At 38.1% G+C, this 19,453-nt stretch overlaps 1 protein-coding gene across 2 annotated transcripts; it reads left to right on the top strand.

Moving 5' to 3' along the window:
- Window positions 1-1,702: 1,702 nt before the first annotated feature.
- On the top strand, window positions 1,703-18,051 carry mybl2a (v-myb avian myeloblastosis viral oncogene homolog-like 2a). 2 transcript variants are annotated; one of them, XM_061735031.1, is made up of 12 exons: window positions 1,703-1,936; window positions 11,163-11,253; window positions 11,380-11,451; window positions 11,613-11,705; window positions 13,394-13,611; window positions 13,782-13,902; window positions 14,179-14,229; window positions 14,344-14,576; window positions 14,685-15,387; window positions 15,582-15,824; window positions 16,034-16,234; window positions 16,448-18,051. In XM_061735031.1, exons 2-12 carry the CDS (start codon window positions 11,164-11,166, stop codon window positions 17,057-17,059), a joined length of 2,637 nt encoding a protein of 878 aa, XP_061591015.1. In that variant the 5' UTR covers window positions 1,703-1,936; window position 11,163; the 3' UTR covers window positions 17,060-18,051. The 2 variants fall into 2 exon arrangements, with proteins under 2 accessions (XP_061591015.1, XP_061591016.1); XM_061735032.1 differs by lacking the exon at window positions 1,703-1,936 and adding an exon at window positions 9,923-10,098.
- Window positions 18,052-19,453: the final 1,402 nt, after the last annotated feature.

Below are 19,453 nucleotides of genomic sequence, written 5' to 3' on the forward strand. Positions count from 1 at the left end.
TTCCTCACAAGTTATTACTTTTCAAAACAAGCAACTCGGTTTGATGTACTCTACATACTTTAAGTTAATGGAACAATGATATTTCACAATGATTCTCTGGGAGCATAGTTATGTTACTTTCTGGTACCACATAAAACAAAAATAAAAAAATTTAAAATCTACTTAGGTCTTTTATTAATGTGAAAATATATGCATCTAACCTCCATATGCATTGTGTCCTGTTCACAGTTGCAGAATAAAATTACAGTTTCCTAATACCACAAGGAAAGAGCCAATACCATGCAGTCCATCATGAGAGAAAGACATGTCATGCAAACTCTCTTTAAACCTTCAGTCAGTTTAGAATCACTGACATACTCTTTATCTTTAACTTGTGGAAGAATGACTCAAAAAAAAACATTGTAGAACTTCAGTGTGCACAGTGTGAAAGATTCACGCCGATGATCTGTCATTCATCAATAACTAATAATGCCATATGCTTAGGAGATTGCATTGGGGAACATTGATCAAGAAGTACAATCCAAATTTATATTAACAGATTTCACAGATTTTCTGGGCTCAGGATTGAAATTTATGCATTGAAAACATGTATTCTCGTCAAATTATTATTAATGATTTTATTAACAGTGGTGGTAATAGAAACATACGGAAGAGTATTGGGGCCAGACAGTAGAAAAATAAAAATATTTTGGAGGAGGAAGATTTTTTTTTCATTATGCACTTCAAAAAAAAGTCGAAATGTAGAGAAAAAGTTGAAATGTCGAGAAAAAAGTTGAAATGTCAAAAATAATGTTGAAGTACAATTTCGAGAAAAAAGTCGAAATGTATTTCAACTTTATTCTCGAAGTCCCGACTTTATTCACGAAATTTCGACTTTATTCTTGAAATTCTATTTCAACATTAATGTCGACATTTCGACTTTTTTCTCGACATTTCAACTTTATTCTCGAAATTTCGACTTTATTCACGAAATTTTGACTTTATTCACGAAATTGTATTTCAACTTTATTCTCAAAATTCCGACTTTATTCACGAAATTTCGACTTTATTCTTGTATTTCAACATTAATCTCGACATTTCGACTTTTTTCTAGAAATTGTATTTCAACATTATTCTCGACATTTCGACTTTTTTCTCAACATTTCGACTTTTTTCTCGAAGTGCACAATAAAAAAAATCTTCCCCTCTCAAATATTTATCTCCTGCATGGCCCTAATACTCTTCCGTAGAAACATCACTTTAGTTTGCCACAACTTTTTTTAAGGCGCTAGTTCCCAACTGATCTTGGATGTAATTAGCTCTAGTAGCGGCTGCATGTTGTCCAACAGCAATGTGCTGTGATTTTGTGAGGAGAGACTGTTTATTTAAAATGTTGCTGTACTGTTATTAAATTATGTTAGTTGCTTCTAAAAAACACAAGACTGAGTAAAAACTATTTTCTTTATCATAAGTGAGTGTAAAGTCCTGAATAAAGAATGAAAAAGTGTGCAGCTCTCAGCTTTAGCGTGAGACCTGAGAGCGTCGGTCACGTGGGCTGTTTCCGGGGCACCACGCGTGTAGCAGATAAAGGCTGATTTGTGGTTCCGCGTTACACCAACGCAGAGCATACGGCGTAGGGAACGCGGCGACGCGCACCCTACGCCGTACCCTACGGCGAGGCGCTGCGTCGATTTAACTTGGAACCATAATTTAGGCTAGTGTGCAGCAGCGGCGGTGCTCTTGAATACACCCCGAATTCACACTCCCGGCTACTTTTATACTCAAACATCGCTGGGGTTTGCTTTCTTCTTTGGTATTTCATGCACTAGCACCAAATTAACACATTTTTGGTGGTTGGAGCGTCCTTGAGTCCCCTCAAAAGACTTGCTGGCCAGCTTCCCTCGGTCCTCCATTCTGCAGCCCAGGGAGCTACAGGAACAACACCGGGGTCCCGCGGGTAAGTGGGAATAATAATGCATATATGTGCACATCTTCAGTGTTAAAAAAACACCGAGTTTGTGTTTTATTTCGGATTGTAAAACCTTAAGCGTGTTGATCCTTCTGGTCTGTTTCCCTTTCATTGATAAAAGTAGTTGCTCTAAAAGTGTGAGTGTCTGTTGTTTCCTGAAACCACGTCCTTTTTCTAAAAAAAAAAACACCACTGTTGTTGTGTTGTGTCACGACGGAGAGTTGGAAAAGCTTGAATCCAGACACAGTAATGCATGCATCATTCCTAGATGCAGTCGTTGCCTTTGTCACTTGTTTCAAAACTCTCCTAAAAACGCATCAGTTTCGGTGATTGCAGGCCAGCTGCTGTAGGCAAGGAAAGTTTATTTGTATAGCACAATTCAACACAAGGTAATTCAAAGTGCTTCACATCAACATTAAAAGTAGCAACAAACAATTAAACAGTAAATAACAAGTAGCAGTAGCGGTTATTCGCCGATGGGGGCGCTCTACTTTCTCAGTAACGCAACATGCTGGTTGAACTTCGTGGCCGTGTAGCTGGAAAAGCTTTACTTGCGCATGCAATTTTCACAAATAAAGGTCAAGGACTGAAAACTAAGTCCGATGACACCACCCATGACTCTTTATGTCAAACCATTCAAAAGTTATGGCAGAAAATAGGGACTATCAAATATCGACCAATCAGAAGAAGGGGCGGGGCTAATTTGCACCAATTATGGTCAAGGACAGAAAACCGAGTCCGATGACACCACCCATGACTCTTTATATCACACCAATCAAAAGTTATGGCAGAAAGTAGGAACTATCAAATATGGACCAATCAGATGAAGGGGGGGCGCGCTTTTTGGCGTCTAGCATCGCCACGGTAACGCTTTTGACTGAGAAAAGTAATGCGCATCGTCGCAGGATGGAGACGCACATTTTGATGTATAACACAGCTAGTTGCACGTTACGGTTCAGGCCGCATTACACGCATTACGAAATTACACGATTAATTCAGAATGGCCGACTTCCTGTTCGGTTTCGGCCATGGCGCCAAGAGACTTTTCTTTAAGTTGCAACATGATACAGGTGTGTACCGATTTTCGTGCATGTACGTCAAACCGTATTGTGGGGCTTGAGGCACAAAGTTTTCTAGGGGGCGCTGTTGAGCCATTAGGCCACGCCCAGTAATGCACACTATTAAATATCAAATTTTTCCCCAGGCCTGGCTTGCGTGCAAAATTTGGTGACTTTTGGGGCACGTTTAGGGGGGCAAAAAGGCCCTCATTTCGTCTGAAAAATAAAAACGGGAACTCCTACAGATACAATAGGGCCTTCGCACTGTAAATACTCGGGCCCTAATAACCACAATCATATGCTGTAACAATGCACCTTTCAATAACCATGACGACCTCATACTGCTGCACCTTTCACTTTTAAATTGTATATATGTTAATAAAAGCCATTTGTCTATTACTGTTTGTAACTATTTAAATCTGGGTTCAGTGAGCGAAAAAAAACGAAAACAAATTCCCTGTCTGGCATGTTCATACTTGGCCAATAAAGCTTCTAAGCGTCGTGTAGCGCAAACATTTGCATATAAACAGTAATGTTTCTTCTTTAGGTCGATTTTTTTATTTATTTATTTATTTTTTTTGGCAGCTACTTCGCTGAATTGTACCAAAACTTTAGTCTAGCTGGACATTTTACGAAATGTGGATGTGAAATGTTACCTTATAGGTACGTGATTTTTTTTTTTGTTTTATATTTGGCAGTTTATTCTATTTTTAATATGAGACCGTTGTGATATTAAGCAGTTTACAATAACTTTTTAAAATCCTGCCTTCTCACGGTTGAACAGTTGTCAACATGGAGTACATCATCTTACATTAGCAGTGGCGGCTGCCGGCTGGTGCAATTTACCTTGGCATACATAGGGGTGCAACGGTACACAGAAGTCACGGTTAGGTACAAGCTTGGTACAATGGGGAAAAAAGAAAGGTAGAAAATAACATTTTTGGTCATTTTTAATTTTGAAAAATTGAAACATCCAACAATTGCTTATTGGTCATACGTTTTATTGAAGCTGTTCAGTTATGCTGCAGTGGAAAAAGAAAACTGAACATAAAGTAGGGGTTTATCATTTCAACAAGTCCAGTTATGTTGTATTGTTTTTTTCTTCCTGGTTTGGGTTCAGTTTATTTTTCACATTAGAGAGAAGAAAAACTTTAACGTTTCCATTGTTCTGTCTGGAATTTATATTATTTGAAAAGATAACGTTCCTTTCTTTCAGATATTTGATTATACAAAATCAACAAATATTATTTCAAAAGCAAGTGTTATTTAACCTATTTAAAACAAACAAAAATTTCGGACGCAGCTTAAGAAAGTACAGGAGTGTGTTCAATGTATATTATGAAATAGTCACTTTAGAATGTCTTTTTTTTATATATATATATTTGTTTCATCAAAGTAAAATATAAAATTGCTTTTAGGAATTTCATAAAATGTGCTTTTACTCTGGAGATTGTATTCACACTTTTTTTTTTCCCCAACCTCTTTATTGATTTTACAAAAAAAACAAGGCACATTATACATTCCAGAAGAACATTTGCATCAAAGAACACTGAGCGACCAATGAGTAAAACAAAACAAAGAAGATACAGAGCGAAAAAGGAAGAAAAGGAATAAGCAATCAAATAAAAAAAATTAAAACGCAAGTGATCAGTCAGGAATTAGGGTACAAAGATACTTATGAAGATGCTGGCTTTTTGAATCATGCAAGATTTTAGATATTTTTTGTACCGATGTATTTTGTTTAGATATGCAATAAAGATTGGATTAATTTTCAAAAAGCGACATTTATGAATAAAAAATGTAGCCAATATAATTATATTATTGATTCCAAAGTCTATTTTTTTTGTCCTCCACTTGTAAAACAAATGTAATGCTTTAAAATGTAAGAATAGGAATAGTTTGATCATTATAGGTTATCCAGTATTGGAAAGAATCCCAAAAGGTCCTAGTCAAGCTAGAAAGAAGAGAAAAACAAGAGAAAAAAAGATGCTCTAAGGCAGAGGTCACCAATCCTCGAGGGCCGGTGTCCCTGCAGGTTTTAGATGTTTCCCTGCTTCATTGCACCATGATACAAGTGACTGTGTCATTAACAGAATTGTGCAGCCCTGGATGACAAGCTGATGATGATGATTAATTAGAATCAGGTGTGTTAAAGCAGGGAAACATCTAAAACATGCAGGACACCGGCCCTCGAGGACCAGGATTGGTGACCGATGCTCTAAGGTTTCGATGTCTGCCTTACAAAAAGTACAAATATTCAAGTCTAAATTAAACCTTTTATGTAAAAAAATAATTACATGGATAGACCTCATTCATTATTTTAAAATTAACTTCTTTAGCCTTAGGTGGAAGTGGAAAGGAGATGTAACTGGTTCTCATCTTAATTAAAAAACTAATAGTATAATGTTTAAACATATGTTTCCTCTTCAAAGGTGAAGAGAAACACAGCAAAGTAAAATTAGTTCTCAAGAATTTATTATTGCATTTTTTTAAATCTAAATTCACAATTTTTTTAAAAAAATCATCATTTAAATGCACGCACTTCCTAAAACGCGTCATACGTGACGTCGTTCTGGATCAGCTGCCATGATGGCCGACAACCTGCCGACCATGGATCTGCTGCCGACACACGTTTTTGTTTTTTTAAACTCCGGTTAAAGTTAAAACAATTCCTACAATGGTTAACTTTTGTGCGATTATTGGTTGTTCGATGAGATCTAATCGTGATACAGGCCGTTCATTCTTCCGAATCCCGACTATTGTAAACCAAGGATTTAGGTGCAGGGAACTTTCATTCAGCAGAAGAGCAGGATGGCTCTCTCAGATTTCCAGGGCTGATATTCTGAAAACTAACATACAATACCTGAGAGTCTGCGATCTTCATTTTGTAACTGGTAAGTTGAGGCTTAAATGAATGCAACATTTGTTTTTTAGAACAAAGAACCATTTAGTGGTCCTGTTGCAATGAGTTTTCTACACAAATGCTACATGCTGCCTGTCCAGCACTGCTGTGGAACATCCATTGATCTGGTTTTATGAGTATGTATTCGTGCACACACACACACAGTTGTTTTTGTACTACACTGGTACAATTATTGTGCTTGATCTACTTCAAAAAATTAAGGCAACGTTTTGCATGAGATTATTATGTAGATCAAGAAAGACTAGTCTTTGTATAAACTACTTAACTTTTTGTATGAAATAATACATTTTGCAAGTACAGTCAACTTAATTGTGTTAAGTTTACTTTATTTATCAAAATTAAGTTGACTTTACTTGCAAATAAATTTTGTACATGCTAAAAATTAAGTAGTTTATACAAAGACTAGTCTTTCTTGATCTACATAAAAATCTCATGAGAAAAAGTTGCCTTAATCTTTAAAAGTAGATCAAGCAAGATATTTTTTACTGTGGTTGTTCTACTTAAACAAATAAAGCATGTTTCATCTAAACGTTGGTCAATCTGCCCAATAGATTAAAATTGTTAAAGGAAAAGTAAATATAACAAGATCGTTGCTTGTCGTTTGTGTGTAAATGAAAAGGTTGCCTGGGATTCACATAAATACTGCTTGTTAAGGAAAAAATGCACAATGTCTTGTTTTTTGAACAAATGCAGATTAAGTTAAAAACTAGATGTATTCATGTAAAGCAGTGCTTCTCAATCCTGGTCTTTGTGGGCCCCTTTCCTGCATGTTTTAGATGTTTCCCTGCACCAACACACCTGATTCTAATTAAAGGTCCTCATTAGCTTGACACCAAGGTCTGCACAGTTCTGTTGATGACACAGGTACTTGTATCACGGTGTGCTGAAGCAGGGTAGCATCTAAAACATGCAGGACAGGGGCCCACGAGGACCAGGATTGAGGAAAACTGATGTAAAGCAACAAACTTCATTTTTAATTGTTAATAATCACAGATTTAAATATGTTATATTTACATGCGCTTAGATTAATTTTTTTCAGTGTACTAAGCTCATGTTTCAAAAATATCTAAAATAAAATGTTGGCTGAATTTATGATAGAGGAATATACAGTGGAGCATGTTCAATGAAAGGAAATGAAAGGAAATGAAGGGAAAGGTGTACAAAACTGTGGTGAGACCAGCGACGTTGTTTGGTCTAGAGCCGCAAACCGCGGCTTTTTAGCGCCGCCCTAGTGGCTCCCTGTAGCTTTTACAAACATTTTTGAAAATGTAAATAAATGGGGGAGGGAAATATATTTTTTGTTTTAATATGGTTTCTGTAGGAGGACAAACATGACACAAACATTCTGAACGTTTTCCAATGCTGTAAAAATGTGTAGAATAAATATTACATTTGAACATTTCTGTTAACGAAGATTCGAACGGAAGAGTATTAGGGCCATGCAGGAGAAAAAATATTGGGGAGGGGAAGATTTTTTTTATTGTGCACTTCCAGAAAAAAGTCAATGTCGAGAAAATAGTTGAAATGTCGAGATTAATGTTGAAATACAGTTTCAAGAATAAAGTTGAAACTTCGCCTTTTTTCTCTACATTTTGACTTTTTTCTTGACATTTCGACTTTTTTCTCGAAATTGTACTTCAACATTTCGGGTTGCCGACCCCTGGTCTAGAGACAGTGTCACTGAGGAAAAGACAGGAAGCAGAGCTGGAGGTAGCAGAGATGAAGATGCTCAGGTTCTCTATGGGAGAGACCAGACTGGATAGGATCAGGAATGAGAACATCAGAGGGACGGCACATGTTAGAGGCTTTGGCGATAAAGTGAGGGAGGCCAGACTGAGATGGTTCAGACGTGTCCAGAGGAGAGATAGTGAATATATTGGTAGAAGGATGCTGAGTTTTGAACTCCCAGGCAGGAGGCCCAGAGGAAGACCAACGAGGAGGTTTATAGATGTAGTGAAAGAGGACATGAAGGTGGGTAGGATACAGAAGACAAGCTCAGATGGAGGCAACTGATTCAAGAAGACGGTGGAGTATGTTCAGCAACAGGCTGCTCTCTGAATTGCACCACAAACAAAGTCAAAAAGTCTTTTGTACCTGTTGCATTTTCCTAAAATAATTTACTGTCCACATGAAACTGTTTGTGGTGTTTACTGAACCAGCTTGCAACATACACATCTTCTCGTGGTTTACAGTCATTTTCGAACATCCTTTACCTCTAACAGCCTCAGTACGCCCCCTCCTGGCTGGACTATTAGGTACTGCATCATACATGTTACTGTTGTTATCTCCATATACCTAACTATAGGTAACTAAATGTAAGAACAAAGAATATAACTGCAGCAACAAATGCAAACAAAGGATCTGCTGCGACACCACAGCACCCCTGGCCATAACACTACACAACTCCATGCAGATCAGAACATTGCACAACTTCATATTTATTTTTTTTACCTACATTGACACTTGACCAATATCACACGAGAGGGAGGGCTGTTGTACTCGATATCAGCACTGTTGTGATTCGGTCGTAGGCACGAGGCTGCACAACCTCGAGTGTGATATTGCTTTTATACAACATTTCTACAAGCCCATTGTATTATTTAACAATAATAAGCGACAAGAGATTATGATCTGTTTTGGGAGACAAGGCTGGTACCAGGCAGCACATACACATTTCCTACACACAAACGCTACTCTGCTCTGCTACTCTCTGTGTCTGCATATTGTCACTACTTTTTATCATTTACAATGATCTGAATATATTTTAATTTATTGTACAACCACTAAAATAAGAGTCTGTTGACGGACACTATGGTGTGTTTCTGATGAGTTACCTACTCGATCAGACAGCACATTGCTCTGCTGTTGCCTGTACAGCGGATGGATAATGTCTGTAAAAAGTCCCGCTGCTCTTGTACTCTAATATCAGCACTCTTTACTTGGTCGGAACTAACTGTTGTATAATTTACATTAATGTGCTAAACTATTATTTCATTATATTTAACTAACTGAGTTTTTCTGTTTGTTGTGGACACGCCCGCCGATAGGGGGAGACAAACGGGTCTGTTGTCCCGGGCCCAGAACTGGGAAAACATTTTTTTTTTACTCTCATTAAATTATGGAATCATTTTTCAAAATATGCCTATTTGTGGAAAAAATATAGTATTTGAGTTACATAAAAGCTTGTTATTTGTTTTCTTCCTAATTGTCCTTGTGGTCAAGAACCCCCAACACAAAAGTGGTTTGGCCGCTGATCAAAATTTGATGTTATCATTTAATTCAACCATTAGAATGGTCAAAATGTCCGGTCAGCACAAGTCCGGTGCTCAGAAAAGAAGAGAAAAGAGAAGAAGAAAATAGAGGCCTCAGAGATTCTCTACACAAATATTTTAAAAAGGTGGTGACGGTGAAGCTGGAATTAATAAAGTCAGCGTAGAGCAAGGTAAGAAACAGCGCAGGCAACGTTTACCAACCTTGTAACTTAACCTAACTGGCTAGCTCTAATGTTAACGTCCATTAGCTTGTATAAAAACCTGAAGAGCAGAGGGAGAGGAGAGGAAGAGGGAGAAGGAGAGATCCGGGCGCAGGGGGGCCCATCTTAGATTATTTTGTCTGGGGCCCCGGCAAGACTGTCAGCTGGCCTGGTTGTGGATACTAACCTGCTTTTTGGAAAAGTCTTATTCAACACAATATTAATAACATCTCACATTAGATTCGACATATAATTAAATATATGTATAAGGACATATCATGAAAATAGTACAACAACTTGCACATGTTTAGGCTACTGTGTACCAGTTGTTTAGACTAAATATTCTATGAATTTCTTACATTGTACTGTCTGAAATGTAGGTCAAAAACAAAGTGCAATGATTTCTATGTAGCTAAAGTATATATCTTAACTAAAACCATAAGAGCAGCAATGATATGATGTGACATGAATAAGCAATATGTTTATAAACGTATTCACCCATCCACTTTGTCACACTGCGTCAGTACTAAAAATGGCTTTTTATTTCTTCAGGTCGTCCATCAGGCCTATATGCACATGATAGCATTGACTGGTTGCCCTCATTGAACTTAGGCCACAACGAGGTTCAACCCCCACCCCAAGCAGACCTGAACCCAGCACAACCTGCCAGGAAACAGGCCTCGCCAGAAAGAAGCAGGTTTTTGAAACTAAAAAAGATTTCACTGGTGTCTTAATTGACCCTTTGTTGGCCTTCTGATTGGTTCCTGACTGACCAATCAGAAAATCATTCTCCGTTGCTACATCCGGGCAGAATATTGGGTTGGACAAAACTGCTCCCTCTCGTTCACATCAATGGAAAAAGCGTAGTTTTTACTTGCCTTGTTTCGAAATTGAAATCATTGGATTATTTTTTTTTTTTAACTTCGTATTAGTAAAGGAACACTTGGGAACACACTGCACACAGTGTAGCGAGGGTGCAGCGTATTTTTATCCCCTAACTGGCAGAAATCCAATCCCTACTGCCAGGCTACAACAACGAAACCTTAAAATGGTTAAGCGGTGTATTTGGGGCACTAGTAAAAGTGTCACCCGCTACCCAAAGAGAATCACAGGAAAACATTTCATCCCAAAATCAACGATAAATTACGAAAAATTTCTGCTTTGGATAAAGCTACCGGTATGTGGACAGCCGCACTCGCAGTTCAACCCTTCCACCGTGTTACCAGCTAAACTAATCAAAATATCTTGTATTTGCCACAAGTTACTGTTGATTTTCTTTGGTCCAGTCAGTCTTCTGATGTTGGTGAAGCTAGCGAGGTCAACACGACAGCCAGCGGTCCGTCATGTGACATAGTGCCACTCGGTAACGGCTCCCGAGTCGTCTTCCCTCCCGGCAACACAGGCTCAGGCGTCGGGGAGGCAATAACACGCCTTGCATTTACATAGCCCAGCACACGTTAAACACACGTTCTTCTTCCAGGAATAATAACCGCGTCTAATTTTAAAACGCCAACCGATTTTTACTGTAAACTTGCAGGTTATTTACTTATGTGGCCCCAAGCAAAGTGACCAAGTTGAGCTATATTGGATTATATCGTATTAATAATCTCTATTCATACCTCAACATATGCGTTGAAGTACAGCAAGGTTATTTCTTTTTTTATTATTTTATAAATATCAAGAGTGGTATTGTATGTTTGTATGTTTTTTTTTTCCTGATAAGCAGCAATTTTAAATAAATATTTATCTGTGTGTTTACAGTATGGAAGGAGGAGGAGATAGCAAACCATCCTTTGGGATTGATTCAGACATAGAAGAGCAGGGTGGCAAAGTCACTTGGACCCTGGAAGAGGTAAGTCAGGAGTTTCAAAACTGTCATTTTCATAACGCACTTCTTTTTATGTAAACTGTTGTTTTCATTGTTCTGTGGTACATTACTCATTATAATGTCTCTTAACTGAAATGATCATATGTGCAGGATGAAAACCTCAAAATTCTGGTCAACAACTTTGGCAAAAGGGATTGGAGGACAATCGCTAGTTTTTTACCAGTAAGTACTTGAGGAAGAAAAGTCAGCTAATGGAGAATGAATGAATCTAATTGAAATTTCTAAAATGGACAAAACCTCAAAGCTTCAAACTCTAAACTTCTTGGATGAAGCAATGTCTTTTAGTGTTGTACTTTTAAATATGTTTTCTGTTACTTGGAAAGGGCCGGACAGAAACGCAATGTATGCGTCGTTGGAAAACCGATCTGGATCCTAATTTACTCAGAGGACATTGGTCCAAAGAAGAAGATGAAAAGGTATGAAAACTGAAAATATGACACATTTTTGTAGACTTGGCCAATATGCTTTTTGAGGTACATGAACATAATTAATTCACACCAACACGGCATCCAAAACACATGAAGTGTGTTGGTGTTTTTGGAATATTTCAGTAAAACTACAATCAAAGGGACAGTAAGGTGGAGACAGTTAATGCTCACAACTCTTGAAAGACAATATCACAACAACAGAAATGCATCAAAGTAAACTTCTCTATCAAATCTATTATGAAAAGACGTAATGTAAATGAAAAATATTGTCTTTCCCAAACATCTTTTTGCTATGGTTGTTGGGGCTTGGAGGCAGAGCCGCCGCAAGGGATGTGGGAACCGTGCGACCGCACGGGGCCTCGCGCCCCAAGGGGCCTCGCGCTATGGGCCGTTTTTTTTTTTTTTTTTTTCAATTTATTTTTTTTTTTTCGTTTTTGTTTTTCCTTTTTTCCCTTATAAATATCAACAGACACGTTCCATTACAGACCTAAAGGTGTACTAGTCTGTGCATATCAATAAATATATGTGTCTGTTGTTCAATACAACTGATCAGACCAAGCGCAGACACAAGCTGATCTGATCCAGACGGTGGAGTTGGAACAAACTGTCACACAATGTCGAGAGAACGAGACAGATTCAGGAAGTTTCCATCAGGGGATGAAAAAAGAAAAAAAACTAAAGAAAATGGAAGAGTTTAATGCCTCTCTGAAAGGCTCGTTTGATAAATTTGTTACAAAAATCACTGATCCAACCGGGTCTCCAGCAGCCGTGGGGCCCCGTGTCGAGGCAAGAGATGATGATGAGGCAGGGGAAGGTATCCAGTATTTTGATAATTGGAAAGTTAAAATTGCACATAAAGACACTCAATCCGACCTGAAAAACCCAAAAATTTCGCGGGCCCCCCCTCACCATTTCGCACAGGGCCTCACAAATCTCCCAGGCGGCTCTGCTTGGAGGTATGCATAATCCACCCCCACAATGGTTGTAAGTGTACTTAGTTGATTAAAATCTCATTTGTGAAACAAACTTCACCAGAAAAGTCAAGCATGACATATAATGACAACCCAAAATCTTTGTGAGTGTGGACTAGATTCTGAATGGCAGAAGCTAAAATATGGTAGTTTCATGTTTCTGTGATGACAAAAGGAAATGTATCACCAATGTCACGCTGGATAGACTTTACAACAACATATATAGTCCATTTTGTGGTGTATGACGTGCACACTGACGATCAGGACACTTGGGTTTTTCCAGACCAGCTGCTAACTTAGCTCTGATAGCTCCACTCTTTTGGTGCTTGTGAGAGCAGACGCTCAGGAAGCCTGTTGTGGTTACTTGTTTGTTGGGCGTGACATCGTTTGTATGGAATTAAGGTTATTTTCCTTCATTCTACCAGTGCTTTTACTGTATATAGTTTAGATTGAGCATTAATGCATGGGTAACAAAAATCACAACAGTGTTAATACATGCAATACTGCCACTTTGGTTCCTGACAGTATCCTGACAAACAATATTCTTTGCACAAACATAAACAAACCACTGTTTGCCATTTACATGGCCAGGGTTGTGTATTTGGAGAGATTGTCCAAGTTAGACTGGATTACCTTTAATTTACAGATATTATTGTCCTGTCATGTTTCAGTGTTGTTTTTATGTATTTCTTTTGTTCTGTATAGATTTCAGACATGGTGAGCAAGCACGGCAAACACTGGGCTCTTATCGCCAGGCAGCTGAAGGGGAGGTTGGGGAAGCAATGTCGCGAACGCTGGATGAATCATCTTGACCCACAATTGAAGAAGAGCTCCTGGACCGAAGAAGAAGACCTCATCCTCTATAAAGCCCATTCAGTTCTTGGGAACCGGTGGACCGAGATTTCCAAGCTGCTCCCTGGAAGGTGGGACAGCAGTTATCAGAGGTTTTGGTTGGCTTTAATTTGTACAAGTGAGATAATTGGCAGTCAGTTGTGTTGTTTGACTGTTAGGTATGACATTATTATTGCCAACCAAAGACGACTTGGATGGTTACTGTGGTTTTTGTTTTTGATGTTTTGAATTTTTTCAACAGATCAGACCTAGCTGTGAAGAATCACTATAATTCCACTGTCAAACGCAAAGCAGAGTTGGGTTTGTACAAGGATCACTCTGACAGCATTTCCCTGGATATTCAACAGTTCATGGATGGAGAGGTACCGGACATAGAATTTAGAAAGCGCTGTATTGTGCTTACTTTTTTGTGTCGCCTGACAATGAATATGCTGTTGGTATAATAGATGTATGAAATTGTTTAACCGTTATAGGGCGCAGCTGCTAAAATGTTTGGTTAATGGAAACAGTACTTCATTAAAATATATAAGCATTTCTTTGAAAGAATATCAGCTTATCATGTTGTGACCATAAACATTGTGATTTATGTTTTGTTCCGCTGACATTACTATTGAATTAAATTAAATGTTGTTTTTTAGGTGGATTTCCAATGTGATGTTGTAATAGATGCAGATCCAGTTCCTCAAGCGGTAGGTTTTCCATTGAAACATTTTTTTTAACTTACGGGATTGATTGAAACATGTTTCTCAGATGTTAGTATTTGTAAAAGGTGTCTCACTCTCCAACTCTTTCTTTTGCCGCAGGCCATGCCTAAGAAAGCGAAGCTCCAGAAGGAGCCTCAGAAAGCAAAACTAAAAACGGCTGTTAAAACTCCTTTTGCATCGAGGAGCGACATCTCTTCTTCAACACCCTTAATGCCTCCAAATTCAAGTTCCAGTCCAAGCTCTAGCGCAGCATCATCAATCCTGCAAGTGGATCAGAAAACATATACCGATACGGCGCTGAGGATGATTGCTGAGGACATGCTGCCACTCAGGTAATTTGTGATGCTGTTTATAGACAGAGCACTTTTTGGGCTTTTGTTAAAAGTTGTCAAACTTGTGGATTCCATAGTCTAAAAGCGTATCTTCCCTCTTGTCCTCAGTTTTGTTGAGAGCCCAGGCTTCAGGTCCTTCATGAGTACCATCAGACCGGATTTCAACAAGCTGTCTCAGCGTGTCATGGGCCTGCAGCTCTACGAGGAGGTTGAGAGAACCATAAAGCCTCAGCTAATCCGTGATCTCAAAGCCTCCCTCGGCAAGACCAAAGGTGACGAAAATACCATTCATGTTACATGTGACCTCTGGGCAGGGGATCAAGCTCAAAAAGGAGAGAGCTCCATCATTGTCGTGCAGATCCATTTTATCAATGACTCCTGGGAGATCCGCCGTCCAATCGTAGCGTTCCGGCACGTCAACAACAAGTACCTCAGCACCAACTTGGCCAAGGAACTGGAGGGCGTGCTGCTCAGCTATGGCATCTTTCCGCACAGTATTGGCTACGTCCTCACCAACCAGGCCAAAGAAGCTGTTTCTGGAAACAGCTTGTTTTGCGATTACAAGATTGTCTGCTCGTCTAACAGGGGCGAATCAGATGGAGATGACATTTTGGGATTTCTGTCCGACCAGATGTCTGAAACTAGGCGCCCATTTTCCGGACTGCAGATTGGCACAAAGAGTGCCTGTGTTGCCAGAACCTTGCAGATGGTGATCAAGGATGCTCTGAAGAATTCCAGAGTAGTTGAGAACTTGCTGTTTCAGGTCCACAATGTGGTGGCCTTCTTCAAGAGCAGCGCCTATTGGAGTGAGGTTAGAGAAATAAATGACTAAAAATTGTATTTGTTCGTGCATTTAAAATGAACATTTTATTTTTTGCAAAGACACCTATTGCTCTATATGTTCGATTTTTGTGGATTTTAGATCCAAAAACGAGACCACAGCTCCATGAAGTCTTCTGTTAAAAGATGTACCCGTTTTTTAATTCTTTCTTTCCTTCTTTCTAGGTTTTAGTCAAGCAGTGCAATGTTTCACTATCCCCTTCCTTCAGTAACTGTCGCTGGAACTCCCTGATGGTTTCCTTGCGGCGTATGGTGCAAGAGCCGGCCTGGAGTGGGATCATGACTGTCCTAACGCAGGCGCGCATAGAGGCTAAAGACGCAGCCAGTGCTCCTCACCTGGTCATGGTCAAGAGGGAACAAGTGGTGGACATTTTGGGTCTCCTTGAGCCCTTTGAAGAGGCCTTGCAGGTAATTCAGCATTTTCTTTTAAACTTTGTTGTGTAATTATTTGAAAAATATGAGTATTTTTAGATGTTTAGAATGTAATTTCTTAACGTCAGAACACTTAACTTTTTTTGGTGGTTTTCAGTAAGAACACCACATCTTACATTGAAGTTGGCAGAATGTGTATTTTTTTTTTTTTTATGTTTTGTTTTTTCCCTCTTCTTCAAACCCAGGTCCTTCAAGGAAGTGTTGTGACCATCTCTTACATCATTCCCTCTCTTGTTGTGCTTGATAAGATTTTGGAGAGCCGTGTCACCAACTACTCTCCTTTCTGCAAGGCCCTGCGCACCGGCCTCCACACACACTTTCAGTCTCTGATTCACCAGAGGGACATAATTCTAGCTGCTGTCCTCGACCCCAGGATCAAACTGCAGGTACTAATTTGCACATAAACTTTTTTATCATTTTGTATCCTTAAAGCAAAGTTCCATCTTTGATCTTACAGCATCAAAAGAAAGCTGTAAGATGAAAGATTGAATTTACATCTGCTTTAAAATTATCTATACATTTCTGTACAGCTACATGTTTATATTTGAATATATTTGGGGGTAAAAAAAAAAAAGCTTCAGCGCTCTTCTTTTTTCCAGCCGTTTTCTGATGCCAAACTAGAGGACCCGTCGAAATTCTTAGCTCCTCCATCAAAGTCTCAAGCACACGCCGTAGTTGAATTTACATTACGAAGCATGGAGGTCCCCACATCCCCCTGTGTCGAGGCAAAAGCAGAGCAGATGAGCAGTGAGCCAACAAAGACGCAGGACGTTGAACACAAACACCAAGCCGACTCGGTAATGAAAGCATCTTGTGGCAGCTCAGAGAACTTGGATGGAAATGGTGGAAATGGTGGAAATGGCCTCAAGCGCGAGTTAATCTCCAGCTTCCCCCAACCACCTGCAAAGACTATGAAGACTGAGTCTGAGCTTGACTCGTACTTATCTGAACCACTATTGGAAAACACATCCAGTCTTCTGTACTGGAAATCTGCCTCTTCGTTCCCCAAACTGCAGAATATTGCCAAGAAGCTGCTGGCAGCACCAGCCACATCGGGAGGCTTTGACAGGCTTTACCCGATGGCAGGGTGTATCGTACGTGCCAGAAGGAACCGTCTGCCACCCCACACCACAGAGAGACTGCTACTGTTCAGAAACTCTATGAAGATGACAAAAGCTATTAAAAAGGGTAATGGGGCTGCTAAAAACTGAAAAAAAAAAAAAAGCTGAAAGTTGGATGTGGTTATTTTGACTACTTCCTAAACACAAACTCTTCAAGTTCAATATCAAATGAGTCAAAAGTAAGACATGGTAGTATACTGAAAATACATGTATAGCAACAGTACTATGTTACTTTGAATTAAAGTTATAAAGTTTAATTCTATTCACTGTAAATATTAATAATGAAAGGAAGTTTATTTATTCCTCTTGGATACGAACACCACACCTCATTACATAAGGACAGAATGTTAGTGATTCACACTACAACCAGTGAGAGCAAAATGGAAATATGCAATATCTGTAATGTATTGGAGACAACAGGTTATGTTTCTTTTCAGATTTTCAGAAATACTCATACTGATTTTTTTTTTTTTTTTTTTTTTTAACTCTTTAGCTGATGAGTGATTTTGTGTTGGTGTATGGCCTCTTGAAACCAACGCTGTTTAACTCCCATTTTTCTAACGAAATTGTTTAAATACATTTGATACTTCTCTGTTTATGAAACATATACTATTCATGAAGTGCAGTTAGACTTTATAGAAAACTTTTGTAATGTAAAGAGTCAGAGTTTATTCCCCTGAGTTTTGTCAAATGATTGTGTATATTTGTGTTTTTACAGATTGTAATGTTTTTTTTTATTTTATTTTTTGTTACTGATACTTAAAAAAAAATCCTGAAAGTTTTTTCAGGCTGTTTGATTTAACTGTTTTTGCTGAGTTCAGATGAGAGACGATGGTCTTTAGTTTGCTTTGAAATGATCGTTAAGGTACACTTTCATATTGAATCAAGTTCATGTTGAATGAGAGCAAATGGATTTTGTTGCAGTTATGAACGTTCATACTATGCAAATAAACTTTGAAAGTATGTGCCTCAACAAGGAAATATCCAGAGACAGCACTGTATTTACAGGAAATGAGCTTTAGTGTTAGCCAGTTTTTCATGTTTATATATACGGTCAGAAATTCTATTTTGTAAAGAATTGAAATATTACTTTATAAGATGGTTAATTCAAACCAATGAAAATGATTAAATATAGCAATTAACCGTTAAATCCTGGCATGGACAGACAATCCTTTAAATACTTTTTTTATTGAAATTTAAAAAAAAAACTTAAGTTTTCACATTTTTCTTTTATTGACAATTTATAAAAAAAACACATTTTTACAAATTGTAGAGGAAATACAATGCAATATGAGAAAATAGAACATATTCTGGGCGGTATGAACAAGAGACATACACACAAACAATAAGTTAATCATAAGTAAATGAAAAGCAAAAACAGTAAGGCATTTTAAGGTAAATAGCATCATTTCAGAAAGAGATTAAAATAAGATACTTTGATATATCAGCTAATTGTTTTCCAGTTATTTGACAATTCTTTTTTATAGAGACAAAAACAAAACATTGGAAAGAGGGCTCATTTCTCTCCACTTACAACAGTGCATAATATTTAGCCAGTAAAAGAATGACGTTAACCAAGAGAGACACTGATTTTTCAATTGTATATGTAAAAAATATTTGAGATTTTTAACTTTGGGATGTCATTCATTTTTAAAGATAGCCAATTTCTAATCTCACGCCAAAAAGTTTGTGAGACAGGACACAATAGAAACATGATCAAGTGATTCATTACAAAAAGCACAAGGGTCAATTTCAATTTCAAATGTAAATCTTTGTCTCAAAAGTTCAGCAGTTGGATACATTTTATTGATCAATTTAAAATGAGTTTCCTTGACTTTGGGGGGAATGGGCCTTTTTACATAATTTGAGTGGGCTTTTTCTAGTGTAGACAAACTTAGGGACTGTGAAGTGTCAGAATATAACCCTCTTTGATACTCATGAAACGAAATTGATTTAAAGATAGCACTTATAAAGTTGTTATTATATTTCTTATCCAATAACCCCTAATCCTCAAAAACTAACAAGAAGTGCTGTCTCAAAATCTCCATACATCAGTTCAATGACAAAAACTATCCCTTTCTCAAACCAGCTTTGTTTAAACAAAGATCTTCTATTAGATAATATTACTCTATTATTTCATAGAGTTGATCTATGGGACGAAAAATTATGTTTGAACAGCATCTTCCAGAAATTGAGAATCTGCTTGTGGAAATTTGACAATTTAACAGAAATTTTCACTTCAAAATCACATTTTAAGAGAAACTCTAAGTTTAAACCATCTATTTTACTAAACAAGGACCTGGGGATATGAAACCTTAATCCAGTTAATTCTAAATGTACCAACCATTAATTTTCACATGTTTTGTATCATGAATACATTGGTTATTTCTTGTATTTCCGACATTGAGGGGTTAATGAGATGCAGGTCAACACTCGTCAGTGATTGGCTGGTTTCTCATCCTACGTAGGCGCTACGTCACTTTG

The sequence above is a fragment of the Cololabis saira genome, chromosome 12 (assembly GCF_033807715.1).
Source record: "Cololabis saira isolate AMF1-May2022 chromosome 12, fColSai1.1, whole genome shotgun sequence".
Lineage (NCBI taxonomy): Eukaryota > Metazoa > Chordata > Actinopteri > Beloniformes > Belonidae > Cololabis > Cololabis saira.

Bases quoted from the DNA above. Each gene is read 5' to 3' on its own strand.
- mybl2a (XM_061735031.1), top strand. From the start codon at position 11,164: ATGGAAGGAGGAGGAGATAGCAAACCATCCTTTGGGATTGATTCAGAC. The intron at 13,612-13,781 runs GTGGGACAGCAG...TTTTTTCAACAG, and splicing joins TCCAAGCTGCTCCCTGGAAG to ATCAGACCTAGCTGTGAAGA. The intron at 14,577-14,684 runs GTAATTTGTGAT...TCTTGTCCTCAG, and splicing joins GAGGACATGCTGCCACTCAG to TTTTGTTGAGAGCCCAGGCT.